This window comes from Delphinapterus leucas, chromosome 1 (genome assembly GCF_059928025.1).
Source record: "Delphinapterus leucas isolate spDelLeu-1000000601 "Yukka" chromosome 1, BTC_Dleu_Yukka2, whole genome shotgun sequence".
NCBI classification, from domain to species: Eukaryota; Metazoa; Chordata; class Mammalia; order Artiodactyla; family Monodontidae; genus Delphinapterus; species Delphinapterus leucas.
The window spans coordinates 94,825,328-94,841,621 of record NC_143129.1 but is presented as its reverse complement, the minus strand read 5'-3'; the positions used below and the strand labels follow the sequence as shown (position 1 = coordinate 94,841,621).

At 43.0% G+C, this 16,294-nt stretch overlaps 1 protein-coding gene and 1 non-coding gene across 2 annotated transcripts; both read left to right on the top strand.

Moving 5' to 3' along the window:
* Window positions 1-9,208: 9,208 nt before the first annotated feature.
* Window positions 9,209-15,868, top strand: TMEM167B (transmembrane protein 167B). The gene is made up of 3 exons (XM_022584169.2): window positions 9,209-9,336; window positions 11,262-11,393; window positions 11,949-15,868. The coding sequence occupies exons 1-3, from the start codon at window positions 9,327-9,329 to the stop codon at window positions 12,029-12,031; spliced, it is 225 nt and encodes a 74-aa protein (XP_022439877.1). The 5' UTR covers window positions 9,209-9,326; the 3' UTR covers window positions 12,032-15,868.
* On the top strand, window positions 15,702-16,121 carry LOC115801865 (small Cajal body-specific RNA 2). Its single transcript, XR_004022228.2, has one exon.
* The last annotated feature ends 173 nt before the right edge of the window (window positions 16,122-16,294 follow it).

Here is a 16,294-nt window from a genome sequence, read left to right as displayed (position 1 = left end):
CAACGAAAAGGAAATCACTGGCTAGGTGCCGTGTATCTCGCTGTCTCCTTGAACTTGCTTCTGCGTATCAGATCACCGCTTCCTTATTCGGGACTGCGAAGCTTTGGATCATTGAGGGGCTAGCCAGGGGTGTAAACAATTTCAACAACTTAGAGTACCACTATGATTTATTGCCAAGCTTATTCGTTATTGGGGATATTGTACTTCGCTACCAGTTCTCAAGGGAATGTGATCTCCCCTTAGACTGAGGATTTAATTTTTGTGGTTTTGTTTGTTGTTTTTTTAATCAGAACAGTGCTTGGGAAAACCAGGGACATTAGAAGGCTAAAGCTAGGGATATAAGGTGTTCTGCAATGCAAGAGATGATGTCACCAGGGAAAGATTGTTCCACAATACACTATTTCTGAATGTCCTGCTAAACATTCCTGTGAGTGAAAAATCTGTTCATAATTAGCTGGGCCTAGAACATAACTTTGTTAACATATAAACACAAAGCATTTTCCTATGCTTTTAAGGTACATTGAATTTTCTAGGAACGCAACTGTGAGATAGTAGAAAGTATATGTATTGGTTTCTGCTCACCCACCCCACCCCTCTTCCTGGCACAGAGCTCCTAAAACCCTTGTAGTTTGCTAAGTGATAAGAACACTAGGGCATCTTTTGTTCTAATGAGGCAACTCTGGGTGGGCTCCTGGCTGGCTCCTGGCTGGGTCACCAGAAAAACCAAGCCATGATTAGAAGCTTGGAATTTTCAGCCCTCTCCAGAGCGGGGAGAGGAACTAGAAATGGAGTTAGTAATTAATCATGCCTATACAAGGCATAACAATTGCCTTGTATTGCCTACTAATTCCAATAGTAGGAGGTTCAGAGAGCGTTCAGGTTGGGGGGCACATCCGCTTACCTGGAGGGTGATGCACCCCCAACTTCATGGAGGCAGAAGCTCTGTGCTCAGGATCCTCTCAGACCTTGCCCTATGTGTCTCTTCATCTGTATCCTTTACCATACCCTTTAATAAACTGGTAAACGTGTCCCCCTGCGTTTTGTGAGTTGTTCTAGGAAATAACCAAATCCAAGGGGGAGGAGGTCATGGAAACCTCTGAATTTTAGCCAAGTCAGACAGAAGTTGTGGGTAACCTGGGGACCTACTACTTTCGATTGGCATCTAAAGTTGGGAGCAGTCTTGCGGGACTGAGCCTTTGATCAGTGGGATCTAACACTATCTCCAGGTAAATAGCGTCAGTATTGAGTTAAATTGCAGGACACCCAGTTGGTGTCACAGAATTGTTTGGTGTGGAGGGGGGAGGGGGGACCCACATATTTGGTCATGAGAAGTGTCATAAGTGAAGCGTTCAGTGTAAAAGTAAAGGAGAAAGATACACGGGAAGGAAAAAGCTGAGAGTTTTCCCCCAAACAGTCACTACCCTGAAATTGGAGAGAGATAGTTCTTTGTTTTATTTGCAACTTATCAAGAGCTGTGAAACATTTCAGGAAACAATGTCATGAAAGGCTGTATCAGTTGTAATAGTTTGGATAGCCAAAACTCACTGGAATCAGTCTGCATTTTAGCTCCTGCATTCATGGTGCAAGCATATATATATGCTTGCATATACATATAGGTGCAAGCATCTGAAATCATTATACCTGCTAGTGTAGTCATACCTGAGCATTTACATATTGAAACACATATTATTATAATTTACTGTCTTTATTTTACTTTACATTATAGTTAGGACATTATATTTTATAGTTACGTGGGTAGTTAGGTTAGTTATTATTACTGTGAAACAAATTATCCCAAAACTTAGTGGTTTAAAACAATGAACATTTATCACACAGTTTCTGTGAGGAATCTGGGCACAGTTTAGCTGGATGCCTCTGGCTCAAGGTCCCTTATGTTGCAGTCAGGGTGTTGGTTGGGCCTCAGTCTGATCTGAAGTATTGATGGGGAAGGATCTGCTTCCAAAATCACTCACGTTATTGTCAGCAGAATTCAGCTACTTCAGGTTACATTAAGGGCCTCAGTTCTTCACTGTCTATTGTCAGAGGCCTCCCTCCATTCCTTGCCATGTCAACTTCCTAGGGCAGCTGGCTTCTCTCAGAGCAGGAGAGGGAGAGAACCAGGAAGAACACCCAAGAACACAGTTTTTTTGGTAACCTAACCTTGGAAGTGACATCCCATCATTTTTGCCCTATGCTATTCACTAGAAATCAATAAATGCAGCCCACCCTCAAGAGGAGGGGATTACAGAAGGATGAGAATACCAGGAGGCAGACATCATTGGGGGCTATCTGAGAGGCTGCCTACCATAGTAGGTTATATTATTTGTGAATTTCATTTCAGAATAATAAAGGAGACATATTTGTTATTTAAGGAGGTTTGTTGGGTCTGAAAGGGTTGAGAACTGCTATGTTAGGTAGTAATGAAACACTGGTCTTGTCCAGGGAATCAGGTATAAAATATTCACAGTGTCCATTAGCAGGGGAATGGATAGGTAAAACGTGCTGGATGTACACCAAGGTGTACTATACAACAATCACAAGCAATAGACTAGCAACATGGATAGAGCTTAGCAACAGAGCGCTAAATTTAAAAAGTAAGAAATATGAGATCTGTAACAAAAGACCGTTTATGTATATTAAACACATAGACACACAAAAAATACATATTTTACAGGAACATATAAAAAAGGCATAGACATCAAATACATTAGGAAAGTTACAGGGTAGGAGACATAAGAATAGGGATAAAGAGAATGCATAAGATACATAACAGGGCTTCCCTGGTGGCGCAGTGGTTGAGAGCCCGCCTGCCAATGCAGGGGACACGGGTTCGTGCCCCGGTCCGGGAAGATCCCACATGCCGCGGAGTGGCTGGGCCCGTGAGCCATGGCCGCTGAGCATGCGCGTCCAGAGCCTGTGCTCCGCAACGGGAGAGGCCAAAACAGTGAGAGGCCCGCGTACCACAAAAAAAAAAAAAAAAAAAAAAAAAAAATACATAACAAGTGAAGGACTTGGGAAGGGTCAGTTACAATAGTATGGCATGAACTGTGGAGTGTGAATAATTCAACATTCTGAGCCTGAGATCCAAAATGTAAAGGAAAAAAAAAATCAGTGTTGTGAGCAGAGCAGAAATAAAGCCCAGAGAGTGAAAAGTCACGGTGTGCTTCTAGAGGATGTTTCAGGTGGGTTTCCAGAGTCAAGTTTGTTGGGTGGAGATGCAGAAAATGAGGCTGGAATGAAACTGGAGTTTGAGTTTGTGAAAGGCCTTGAATATTCTCTTCAGAGACTGAACTTCATTCAAAGTGCAGAGTGCCTGGGAGGTCTTTAAGCAGAAGAGTCACATGACCCATCTTTAAAATAAAAAATCACTTCAGCAGGGAGACCACCTAAGATGAGAGCTGATTAGAACATGAATTAAGACGAAGGAATTTTAGGAGCAGAAATCACAGGACTTTGTGTCTGAATGAATCTGAGAGCTATGGAGAGAGAGGTTTATATCCAGATGGAATGCTATTAATATGAATTGGAAAGTAAAATGGAAAAGCAACTGGGGAGGGAAGGAAATGAGTTCAGTCTGAGTGTGAGAGTCTAGAGGTGTCCTGTAGACAGATGGAGGTGCAGGTCTGGAAATCCAGAGAAATCAGGACTAGAGAAAATGGCATGGGAGACATCAACGCGGGGACAATAGTTTAAACGCTGCACAGAAACAAAAGTGAGAGAAGGGAGGCAACGGGCAGATCCTCAGAAACAGTACATCACGGGACAGAGAGAGAAGAAATGGTCCAAGAGGCAGAAAAAGATAAAAGAAGAAAAATGAAGAGGAAGTGAGGGAGGAGGAAGGGAAGAATATACAGTTGACTCTTGAACAACATAGGTTTGAACTGTGTAGGTCCACTTATATATGGATTTTTCTCAATAAATACCTACTACAATAAGTTACTTTTCAGCTTTCAATTATTCATGCAACAAATATTTATCAAGCACCTGAACAGCACTTACTATGGGACTGTTGATAAAATGATAACATAAATACACAGTTCAGGGTTCATGAACCTTACAATGTAGCAGGGAGACATGAATAAAATAGATATTGTATGCTTTGGAAGATTATGATGGGGAAAGGGGACCCAAGAAGGTCAGAGAAGACTTCCTTGTGCAAATAACATTTGAGCTGAGACCTGAGAGATGAATGGAGTTAGGCAGTGAAAGAGGAAGGGGAAAGTGGGCTGTGCCCCAAACTTATACCATCTTCAAGCCTATGGTGACACTACTCCTTTCCCACTAGGATACCTTTCTTTTCTGTTGAAATGCTACATGCCTTTCAGGCCCAGCTACAATGTCTGCCCCTCCATCAAGCCTTCCCTGAGTGCTCCAGCTGAAAGCACTTTCTCTCTTACACTCCCACCAGCACTTACTTTTCATTTTCCTTCAACACTTCTTTCTAATGTATTTTCTGATTACTTATACACACAGCTTGTCTCGTACACTAAATCTTAAAACTTACTAAGAAAAGAGTCTGTTTCTTATTCACCTTTGAGCTCCCAAAGGCTAGCACATTCCTCAGACTCCCGGAACAAATATTTGTAGCATAAATTAATGCTTGTTTGACATCCCTTTTCAAATATGTTGTAATTCAATGAAGCTATTGTTGCAAGCTGTGCCTTTGGGACTGAACTTACTCTTTGGTTAAACCACAATCCCATAGTCATGGTCCCCATGACTGATTAGTGTTTGCCACAGGGACTGCAACAACCCTAACAAACGGGCAACTGTTCTTCACTGACAGGCGTTTGGCAACAACTGCCCGTCCTCCAGTGGAGGCTGAAATGAACTGAGGAAGGACTGTCTGAATTGAGTCCCCATGCAGTGGGGCTCTATTTATCCCTTGCATTTGGGCTGTGAGAGACAGTGACCCAGGCTTTGGCGTGAGGCTTTGGGGCTTTTCAGGACAACAGAAACACTAATGCTTGGAACAAAATCGTCAAAGATCAATATCAATGGACAGAATCCTAATTTGAGGCAGTGTGATAACAAGGGGAAGGGAGCTTTGAAGCCAGACAGACTAGCTCTGTGATCTCACCCATGTGCCTTCTTTGAGCCTCAGATTTCTCACCAAAAAACCATTCTGCAAAACAGTTGTGAAGATCAAAGATAATGTCTTTACACATACAATGCCTGTGCTCTACTAAAATGTGTTTATTCATCTATCTTCCCCAATATAGTTTGTACCCTGAGGTCAGGGACTCGTTTTTTGCCTCTACGCCTGCAAAATTTAGCAAAGTGTGTAAATATTTTTTAAACAAATGAACAACAACAGTGATAGCTAAGATTTATGGAGCACTTACTTCATGCCAGATATTGTTGTAAATAGTAATTTATTTAATCCTTCAACAACCCTACAAAGGAGCAACCATTATGACTCAATTTTACAGAAAGAAAGCAAAATATAATTTTAAAAAATATGAAATTCTTGGTATAACTAATTTTGAAATAAAAATCTGGTGAGATTCACTTTAATCAATAAAAAAGGTAAAAAAAAAATTTTTTTTTTTTGGCCACGGCACCCGGCTCCCCTCGCCCTTGGCGGTGAAAGCGCAGAGTCCTAACCACTGGACCGCCAGGGAATTCCTGGTAAAATACTTTTTAAAACCTGGAAATGAAAAAATATGGTGGAAGGAGAAAGAAGGAAGGAAATAAATGTAAGAATGGGAAGAAAGAGTAGGAAGAAGAAAGAGAGATAGACACATGGAAAAAGAAGAAACAGTAAGATACTGTGGACTATCACTGTCCTTTGAAATAATAAGTAGACAATTAATTACTCTTCCCAGTTCTTCAACTGTGATATCTTTATTCTTAAACTCCGAGAGTGACAGGGGACGAAAGACTTATCTTTCAGAGCATGACACAATTGGAGTGGTTTCCATCCAGTGAAAAGACGAGGAGACAAAGTTATCTCCAAAAGAGGAGGGCATGAGCAAAATGTGAAAGTAAAGAGTACATTTGAAGAACACTGAACAGTGTTTTCGCAGCTGAAGCTTGAAGTCTGCCTATGGGAACAGTGAAAAATTCTGCTGGAAGGCCTTGAATAGCAGGGTAAGGAGTTAAACATATGTTCAGCAGACAGTCGCTGCTGTTAAAGGAAACAGCAGTTGTGGTCTGGAGCAAAATGTTTTAGTTCTGAGTTCAGAAGACCAGAATTATTGTTCAAGTCTGATACTGGTTAGTCCTTACCCTAAACCTTAGATTACCTCTAAAATAGGGGTGATAAGGCAGTTGTAAGGATTAAATAAGATATTATGACAAGGTGTGTTCATTTTACAAAGTAAAAATGTTATAGAAAAGTAAGTTTTCACTGGACTTCCCCGGTGGCGCAGTGGTTAAGAATCCACCTGCCAGTGGTTGGGAGTCCGCCTGCCGATGCAGGGGACACGGGTTCGTGCCCCGGTCCGGGAAGATCCCACATGCAGCAGAGCGGCTGGGCCCGTGAGCCATGGCCGCTGAGCCTGCGCGTCCGGAGCCTGTGCTCTGCAATGGGAGAGGCCACAACAGTGAGAGGCCCGCGTACCGCAAAAAAAAAAAAAAAAGAATCCACCTGCCAATGCAGGGGACACCAGTTCGATCCCTGGTCTGGGAAGATACCACATGCTGCAGAGCAACTAAGCTCGCAAGCCACAGCTACTGAGCCTGTGCTCTAGAGCCTGTGCTCTAGAGCCCGTGCTCTGCAACGAGAAGCCACCGCAATGAGAAGGCCACATACTGCAACAGAGTCGCCACCCCCCCTCACTGCAACTAGAGAGAAAAGCCCCCACGCAGCAACGAATACCCAATGCAACCAAAAAATAGAAGAAATAAAACAATGAATAAATTGAGGCATAATTCAGTTTAAAAGAATAAGTTTTCACTGTTGTGAGGATTTAATTGATGCTTGAAGACTGAAATGGTAAAATTACTAAAGTGATGGATGTAGAAATGAAAAGGGGGCAATTGGAACAACATTTTGGAAAAAAAGGAGTTAATCGATTCGAAGGTAATTTACAAATTCTAAATTCAGTGATTAGGGGAAAAGGACTATTAACCATAGAAACAGGGAAATCAGAAGGGGGTGAGTTTTGTTTTAAACATTTCAAATGTCAGAAGAACATCTGCTAGGAAAGTAGGACTGGAGCTTGGGTAGGACATCAACTTAAGACCTCTGCACGGGGAATTCCCTGGCGGTCCAGTGGTTAGGACTCTGCCCTTTCACTGCGGAGGGCTCGGCCACTTCGCCAAAAACAAAACCAAAACAAAACTCTTCGTAGAGGTGGTAGTTGAAGCCAGGGGACATGATAGGTCACCAAGTAACGGTTAATAATGAGAAAAAGTGGGTGAGGGTATCTTAGGAACGTCTATGTTTACGTGGAAAAAGAGCCTGGGTAAAGAGAACAACGAAGTGCGGGTCAGGGAGGATAGCACAGTTCCATAGTATGTAAGAAAGGAGAATTTTTTTAGATGAAGATGAGCTACATGATTCGGTCTAAATTAGGGAACATGAATTTGTTTAGGACCTGGTTAGAGTATCTTGGGGCTTTTATCCAGCTTCGGTGCAGGGAACTAACAGTTGCCAGTGATGATACTAGTGCTGATACTGTTTTAGATAACTATTGATGAAAAGTTCAAAGGCAAAGACAATTAGGGATTTTTTATTGTCTTGTTTTTTTTTTGAGTAGTCCTTAGCAGTTCTTTTGGGCAGGGAGATTCGTCTGTGTATGTATTTGCACACATTTATTTGCTTTGTCTTATTTTGTCCTGTATGTCTTCCCTGGTTTTTTGTTTGTTTCTGCATTTAAGCACATTTTCACAAGGAGTCTGTCCTGCATCAGACTTTTGTTGGCTTGCCTTTCTACTCCAGCTCCTAGGAGGCTTTGGTAGCTTTTCTTCTGCGTAACCAAGCAGGCCACAGCCAGCAGATGGCACTATAGCAAGAGGGGCAGAGGGTCCCTTTAGGACCTGACAACAACTGCGGACTAGTAACTTTAGTTTCAGCCTCGGACAACTCAGTTGCACTTTAGCCCGGACTCTAATAAAGCAGGTCAAGCTGTGTGCAATTAAGAATTTCAATGTACAAAATGGGATCTGCGGCTTTGTCTCCTCCATCCTGGGCCACCATTAAACTGAAAGTATCGTCAAGCTGTGAAAGTGTTGTGAGAAGGGCTGTCCCAATATCGCCGTTTCCTAGTTAAAGTGGCCGAGGTGACTCCACTTTAACTAAATACAGGAGCCAATTGAGACTATCCTGATAGTTTAAAGAAAAATTCATACAAATAGGCAATTACCTAAGCGTTTCCCGACAACGTGTAGCTTTAGCATATGAAATTTGCAACTTGTTTTTGTTACAGTGTTCCTAATTTCATTTGAAAGTTCAGACACAGACTCACTATCCAGATTTCCATAAGGAGTAAGAAAGATCCGCTGCGGTTCCGGAGGCCGCAGGGACGGCCTCTAGACCCCTATTGTCCGGGTTCTCTTACGTGGAAGCTTGAGACGGAGGCCTCTGTTGCAGGTGGGCTGCTCCTTACAGACACACCAAACGCACACACACAAACAGAGCAGCCGCCATAGCGGAAAACAAAGTGCAAAACTGCAAGCCTTGGACTTCACTGGTGGCGCAGTGGTTAAGAATCTGCCTGCCAATGCAGAGGACATGGGTTCGAGCCCTGGTCCGGGAAGATCCCACATGCCGCGCGCGGAGCAACTAAGCCCATGCTCAACAACTACTGAGCCTGTGTGCCACAACTACTGAAGCCCGTGTGCCTAGAGCCTGTGCTCCACAGCAAGAGAAGCCACCGCAATGAGAAGCCCACGCACTGCAGCGAAGAGTAGCCCCCATTCACCACAACTAGAGAAAGCCTGTGCAGAGCAACGAAGACCCAACCAGCCATAAATAAATAAAATAAATTTATTTTTAAAAAAAACAAAATTGCAAGCCTTTACCTTTTCAAACACAACTCGAGCAGGTCAGGTTACACCCCAACACTAACTAAAGGGGCACCCAGAAAAGATTGGTTACCATGGCCACGTAGGAAGCCTCCCGGATAGCTTTCTTAGCTTTTTTCTTACACACACCTACTCACGCGAGCTCCACCCACGCAGGTCCCTAGCTCGGCAATCTGCTAGCCACGCCTGATTGCGTTCTGCGCTCGTCTCTCTGCCCTTGCACCTGCGTACTACGGCGCCTGCCCGTCGCCGCGGCCCGGATCGGGAAGTGTCAAGCGGGAGCTGGGTTCCCCCGCCTTTGCCGCTATCACCGCTGACCCCGGACCCCAACTCCAGGCCCGGGCCCAGCCGCCATGACGAACGGTGAGAACTAATGACCAGAGCCGAGGATGGGAGTGCAGTACGAGTGGAAACCTGGCGGGCGGAGCCGGGACTGACGTGGCCGTTCTCCCCGCCCCCTCCCAGCCCAGTCCCCCTTTGGCCTCTCGGTGCCCCAACTCCTGTCCCCTATACTCCTCCGGGGGTTCCCCCGTTCCGTGACCGTATAGAACCCCCAGTGCCTCTTGTGCCCACACCCGTAGTTGTTGGTTCCCACACTGTGCTCTTCTCCCTTCCTAGAAGTTCGTTCTGACCCTTACAAGCCACTTCGCGAGGCCAGTCCCGGTTGAACTATTGCTTTAGCACCAGGAAAGAGAGGATCCTCCTCACAGCCCTCTGTGTTCTCAAACTTTTGGATAGTAGGCTCGTTGGGATGACCGATAAATCACACAGGATTTTAAACCCCATACTTTTAGGGGGGCGGGGGTGAATGTAGATCCTAAAAAAAAAAGTTCTCCTGTTTTGTTAAAATGTCGGGAAGCTTTCTCGTATTTGATTCTGAAGTCTTGCCTGGGCGATCCCATCTGGAGACCGTGGCTAGTGTTACAGGGGTTGGATTTAGACACTGCCTTTTCTAAAGATGTGGCAGTTGCCACCCTGTTTATCTGATCTAATTTTCCAGGCGTCTTCAAACACTTTATGGACATGATTTCTGAATTCCAGGAAAGGGCAGGAAATGATGACTTTGTGGTCTTTAGAGTCGATCTTACAGGAAAAAAGATGACAAGACCTCTTAGGTAGTATGATTTGAAGGGCATAGAACAGCATTTCTCAAAAGTACCTTCTTCATAAGCCTGGTACTAAAGTTTCAAATTTCATTTCCTTGTGACTTTTGGCTTTGCAAAAACTTACGGGAGAAAAGACTAGCACGTATTGTTCATCATAAAACTTGGTGTATGTGTTAATTTACTGGACCCTTTCCTGTGTGACATCTAGTTGTGAGATAGATTTACTGGAGGGAGAGAGGGAGATGGAGTGACCCAGAACTGGCAGATGCCAGTTGTGTAAAATATCCTTTTGGAGCTTCCTGGGCAGTCAGAGGTCTGAGGTTAGTAGGCACAGTACAAGAAGGGACATCACCCGGAGGAAGAAATAATCTGAACTGAGAAATAAGAGAGCAGTTGGACACATAGTAATTAATAAATAAGTTTTAGTCATCCTTTCCCCTTTTGTGGTCTGATTTTTTTTTCTACTTAGGTGATTCTTTGCGCTTACAAGACATAGCTTGGTTTACAAGTGTAAGAAATACAGCTAATTGTTCAAAGCTTTTTTCCCCCACAATTGTTCCACCTTGTCGAAGCCTCAGATCTTTTATTGCTTGTTTGTTTTCAAGAATCTGTTAACTCAGGCAGAAATTTGGTTTGTAAGTAGAGTATCATGCGTGAAGTGTAAGATAAGCATAGGAAAATTGTAGTCATATGGATTCTAACTCTTGCAATTTCCATTAAGCTTTACTTTTGCCTTAACATATTCTTCACCAACAGATGCAGATCTGAGAGACTTGGCCAAATATCTACCTCTCCTTTATCACATGAGTGATTTATAGGAAGAACATGTTTCATTCTCTCAGCTCAGGCTCGAAGGATTCTTATGCCTCTCTCAACCTAATGCCAACACTGGCCATTCCTTGTAGGCTGATTCCACATAAAGTGTTGCACTCTTTTCAGAATTGATACTTCTTGAAAGAAGAGGGAAGGGGGCAGTGAAATCTTTGTAAGGGGGTTGTCTACAAGTGATTTGGGGGAACAGAAAGGTAACCTTGTTAGTCCCAGGACCTTGGCTTCCTCTTGTCAGGGCTGGCACTGCAGTTGAGATTATCATCTTGATATTTTATCACATTCTGTTCTCCAGGGGGATCACCTGTCCCAAACTGGATTAGCACCAAAAGTTTTTTTCTCTTTCTGTAACAGTGTACTCCTTGGATGGGATTCTGGTGTTTGGTTTGCTCTTTGTTTGCACCTGTGCCTACTTCAAGAAAGTACCTCGTCTCAAAAGCTGGCTGCTCTCAGAGAAGAAGGGAGTTTGGGGTGTGTTTTACAAAGGTAAGATCATATCTGTTCAGGGAGAGGAGATTGCCATCTCTGGACAGTGAGGTGCTGCAAGGTGGGGGTGGGATAGGCTGGAATTGTATGTGGTTCAACTTTTACATAATTGTTTATTTTAGCTCCAAGGTAATTTTAGTATTCTCCATGGAGTAAAACTATATAAATTAAACAATTTTAATTGGACTAGAGTTGTTGGAAGGAATATTTTCCCAGTGAAAATTTTTTTTCTGAATTTCTGGAAAGAATTTATTGGAGTCTCTTTTAAGTGTTGATTTTATTAACTCAGATGCTTTTTTACTTTTTATTTTGGGCATCTTCATCTGGAATCCTACTTACCTAGATCTTTTTTCAAAATAAGGCAAAATATAAACTAACAGTATATTCATCTAGAACCTAGGGCTTAAGGGTAGTATTTAAATACATTCCTGGGTGGGTTCTTGAGACCCTTGATAGGTCTTGTCGTCTGTGAGTAGAGATTTCAAATCTTGAAAGTGAGGACTTATATGAGGGGCAGGGTTTGACTTCTTTTCTCGTTTTATTTTTTCCTGCTAGCTGCTGTGATTGGAACTAGGCTGCATGCTGCTGTAGCAATCGCCTGCGTTGTAATGGCCTTCTACGTCCTGTTTATAAAATGAATTCCAAAGCATCCATTTCATCAACTGCCAACCAAGGGGACGAAGGTGAAGAGCCTGTCAGGATCCTGGGCCCAGCGTAGGAGAGTTCAGCTAAAATCATCAAAGTCCCCAGGATGACACCACAGCATCTGCCCCTACCTTATGTGGGGAAAACTCCTCGTGGTTACAAACATTATTTATGCTTCAGGGGACTACGGAAAGCCAGCTTCCTTTGACCTGTGTGTAAATCAGTCCTCAGCAGAGAGCATATAATGTCCAGATGAATTACACCCCTCAGTGATACGATTACATACCTCCTGCTTAAAAATCTGTCACCTATTTTGTGCTTCAGCCCCTCACCAGGAACTTTTCACACTGAGGCTCATTAGGGGAGGATATAAGCTGTATTCAAACTTCTTGGAAGGAGAGATAATTTTCAAGACTTGACTTTTTTTTTAGTGTTTGATTTGGATTTGGCAAATTGCAGGGGGCTGGGAGGCTGGGGTGGGGAGGCTGGGTGGGAAATAGGAGTTAAACAATGCCAAGGAATTTTTTGGCTTTGGAAATTTATCTTTCATATACCCATCTGGGAACATAAGAGAGAGGCATGATCCTCGTTGCAAAAAGAGAACAGACGAAATAGCTGTGCTGTGTGCTGGTAGCCAGAGAGTTTTGCCAAGAGAATCTGGGCCTACATAAGATTTGGAAATTGTCTGTGGTGAGACCAGAAAGGAGTAACTTAGACAAGAAACAATGTTCTATTCACCAGTATTCCCAAAAGGAAACTTCACCCCCTCAAATGGTATATTGAAACTGTTGCTATTTTCCTAAAGCTTTTTAAATATTTTCTAAATTACTGAGTGCTAAATACTGTTACTCAGTTTTAAATGCCACCACTAGGGGAAAGAGAAACTATTGAAGAAATAATTTGCAGTTGGGGCAGAAGAAATAAATAAATCTAGTATATTAATTCATATACTAGTAAAGTCATCTAGAATTTATTGTGATGTTAGATGGAAGTTCTGTCATGTTAACCAACATACAAACTTATTCTTTGTTTAAATCTGGGTTATGGCAATTTTCAGTCGATTACTTGTGTTTCTTGGCCCACTTTTAATTTTCTTCATATTGTAGTATTTAGCTGTCTCTTGGAAATTATAAGAACATGGGAAATTTGAATGAGAGAAGTTGATGGCATTCATAGGCATGTTTGGACAGTTCATAGAATCCATGAATAAAATGAGAGTGTTTTCTAAAGTAAAGGAAAGCAGAGGTTCGCAATTGAGATTGATGGGCTTTTCCATGGAGTATGGGAACTCCTGAACAAATCATTTTAGATGACTCTACGTTTGAAGTGAAGACTTCTCCATTCCCTCCTCCTTTTATCTGCAAAAGGATCAACTGTTGCATTTCTGAAGCCTAGAACTTCTCTATTAAAAAAAAAAAAAAGAATTGGTCTAAAATTAAATTATTGTAAAGAGCAAGCAGAGACATAGGTCTACCAGTGGAATTATTCACTAAAGTAAACTTGACTGTGGACAAGTTGGCTGTGGTTGACCCCAGTGTGGCAGTAAATTGTCTTTTGTCTTACTCCAAAAGAACAAAAGCTGCTAGGAGGTTTAGGTTCTGAAACATTCAGTTTAGTGCTTTGATGGTTCCTAGAAGTATAGAAAGTCATCAAGTAGACACTACATGTCTAATCATCTCAGAGTTATGGCTGTTGTCTCTTCCGGAATTGGTCCACAGGGTAAATTTCAATGATTCATAGTCATTTCTGAGGATCTTTCACACAAGAGAAAGGAAAGCTAGTGGAACAGAAAGAAGAGTTACACCTTGTGGGTGTGAGTTTGGAACCTGTTGGCCAACGGGAATGTCACTCTCTGGAAATACAGGTTCAGCATGTTTTGCACTTGTTATTTTGTAGCTTTAATGACTTTTGTTTCCTAATAGGGCTAATATCTCTAAGCTTGGTGTTTAGAGCTTCTTCATATTTTAAACTAGTCCCATTTCACAGTTCAGATCAATTTTTACAGCCTCCTGGGTGGGTCATCTTGACCTAAGCTCTTGAACTGTTATATTTTGAGATGTTTTCATATGAGAATGTACCAAAAAGTACACTGAAGGTAATTTACAGCAAGAAACAAATACACAGCTTATTTCATTTCTTGACTTTAGATAAGCAGAAACTTGTTTAATTCATCACTTTGGTTGATGTGTCATATATTTTTGACTGAAAATTGTAGGAAGTTGTTCCTCTAAGGGAGTCTTTTAGGGGTGGAAGAAGGGGGATAGCAGTATTGCCTCAGATTCAAACTGGCGTCACCATAAACCCTGTATGCCAGGGTGGAATGAAGTCAGCTTTTTATAGTTGAAATAAGACTTTTTATTCACCATTGTCTGCACAAATCCTTGAAAATAAAGTTTCTTTCCCTACTGTTTTTGTCCATTTTGTCACATGCATGCTGAATTATTGAACTTTGTTCAATATTCCCCTGGGTTCTGCCCATAGTATACCTTTTTAGTTTATATTAGTGAATATCATCAATCCTGTTAAGCCCTTGTGATGGTCACTGAATGTATGATATATGTATGATATAGTTCAGAATCTATGAGGGTATAGCTTTCTCCTTTGAGGGAACTAATTTTATATATATATATATATATATATATATATATATATATATATACATTTTGAGGTGTATTAAACAATGTAGATAACATTCTCCAACCCTACTACTGCTATTAAAAGTATCAACTGCCATTACAAGCCATAAACTTCTTCAGTGAAATGAGGTTATCAGGTTACCCAGCCACATACCTAGAAAATCCTTGGGCTTCTGGTACATACAATGGACACTTTTCCCCAATTTGTTTATTCCAAGTACATGGTGGGACTGGCACAAGTACAAATGATAACAAAATTCTGATTTGTTTTCCCCCCTCACATATGTATTTCTTGAAAAAGGAAAAAGAAGGAACTGAGACATTCAAATTGTGCTTTGTGATGTGAAAGGAGCTAATTCTAACTTACATAATTGTTCCTTTTTTTTTTTCTTACACTCATTCTTGAAAGATTTATTTTAGCGGATATGAAAGTAAATGAAGATTCAGCAATATGACTGCGACAGCAAGTTCTAGGTAGCAAGAGGGCTCTGTGGGGACAGGGATATGTCTTCCTACCTTTACTTATACTACTACCTAGTGTATATTAGGTAGTATATTAGTAGTATATATAGTTACTATATTCTAACTACCTAGTCCTTGGACTTAAGTAATCTATTCTCACCTTTCCCTTTGGTAAAATGATGTTTGCCTTCTCCCATGGGAGAAGGAGCTCCTAGGGAAGCTGATGTTGGTAATGACCAGAATTTGCCTTCTCCCTGGGAAAGAAATCATTCACCTAGAGGTCTCTTGAGATTGAATCATCTTATATCCAGAACTTGGATCAAAGATCAAAGAAAAACTACAGATATGGATATAAATGTGTAGCTGCACAGCGATCCAAGGACAATCACGATTCAGTATTGTGGGAATTTGTCCCGCCTTTACCTGGGCCCTTGGTTCCCCTCCGAGCCACGTGGGGGCGGGAAAGTGCGCACTCGGCGAGGGCCTGTGCTCGGTTGTTCCTCCCAGAACCCTCCGGGGCGGAGGAGGGGCGGAGGGCTTTAAAGGAGCTTGCGTACTTCCGCCCTTTCACCGGAGGGAGAGCGGCATGGGGTGAGGTTGGTCAGAAGTGTGGCGAGGTGTGTGGAAGGCGCCTGCGGGCTGAGTGTGTGAGTGGACGCGAGAATGTGTGAGTGCGCGCGTGGTGCGTGCAAGGCGAGTGCGTGCGCCCGCCCCCGTGCCCCTCCCCCCGCCTACACCTTGATCTTATTTGATCGGGTTGTGACTCCAGCCCCGCCGGACCAACCCGAAATGAAAAGCTCCCCTCCTGCGAAGCCCCTTCCTCGGGGCGCTGTGCAGCGAGGCCCCTTAGGCGGTGGCAACGCCGCGGTCCCGGAGGTCCCGGAGCTGGTCCTTCGAGGCCCGGCGCTCAGAAATGATGAATTGATCAGATAGACGAGGCTGGGCTTGTCCTGGGCCACTGATTATCGAGGCGATTCTGATCTGAGCCCGGGCCCAGTGTACGGCCGCCCGTGGCGTTGAGGCTAACGTGTCAATGGTCGGCTGCGGGCCCCGGGCGCTGGCGGACGGAGGTAGAATGAGCCGTCGCCTCGCCCGCGGGAGCGGGAGCTGAAAGGATATGGAGGCCTTGTTCCCCGCTGCAGTTTCCTTTTGTAGCCG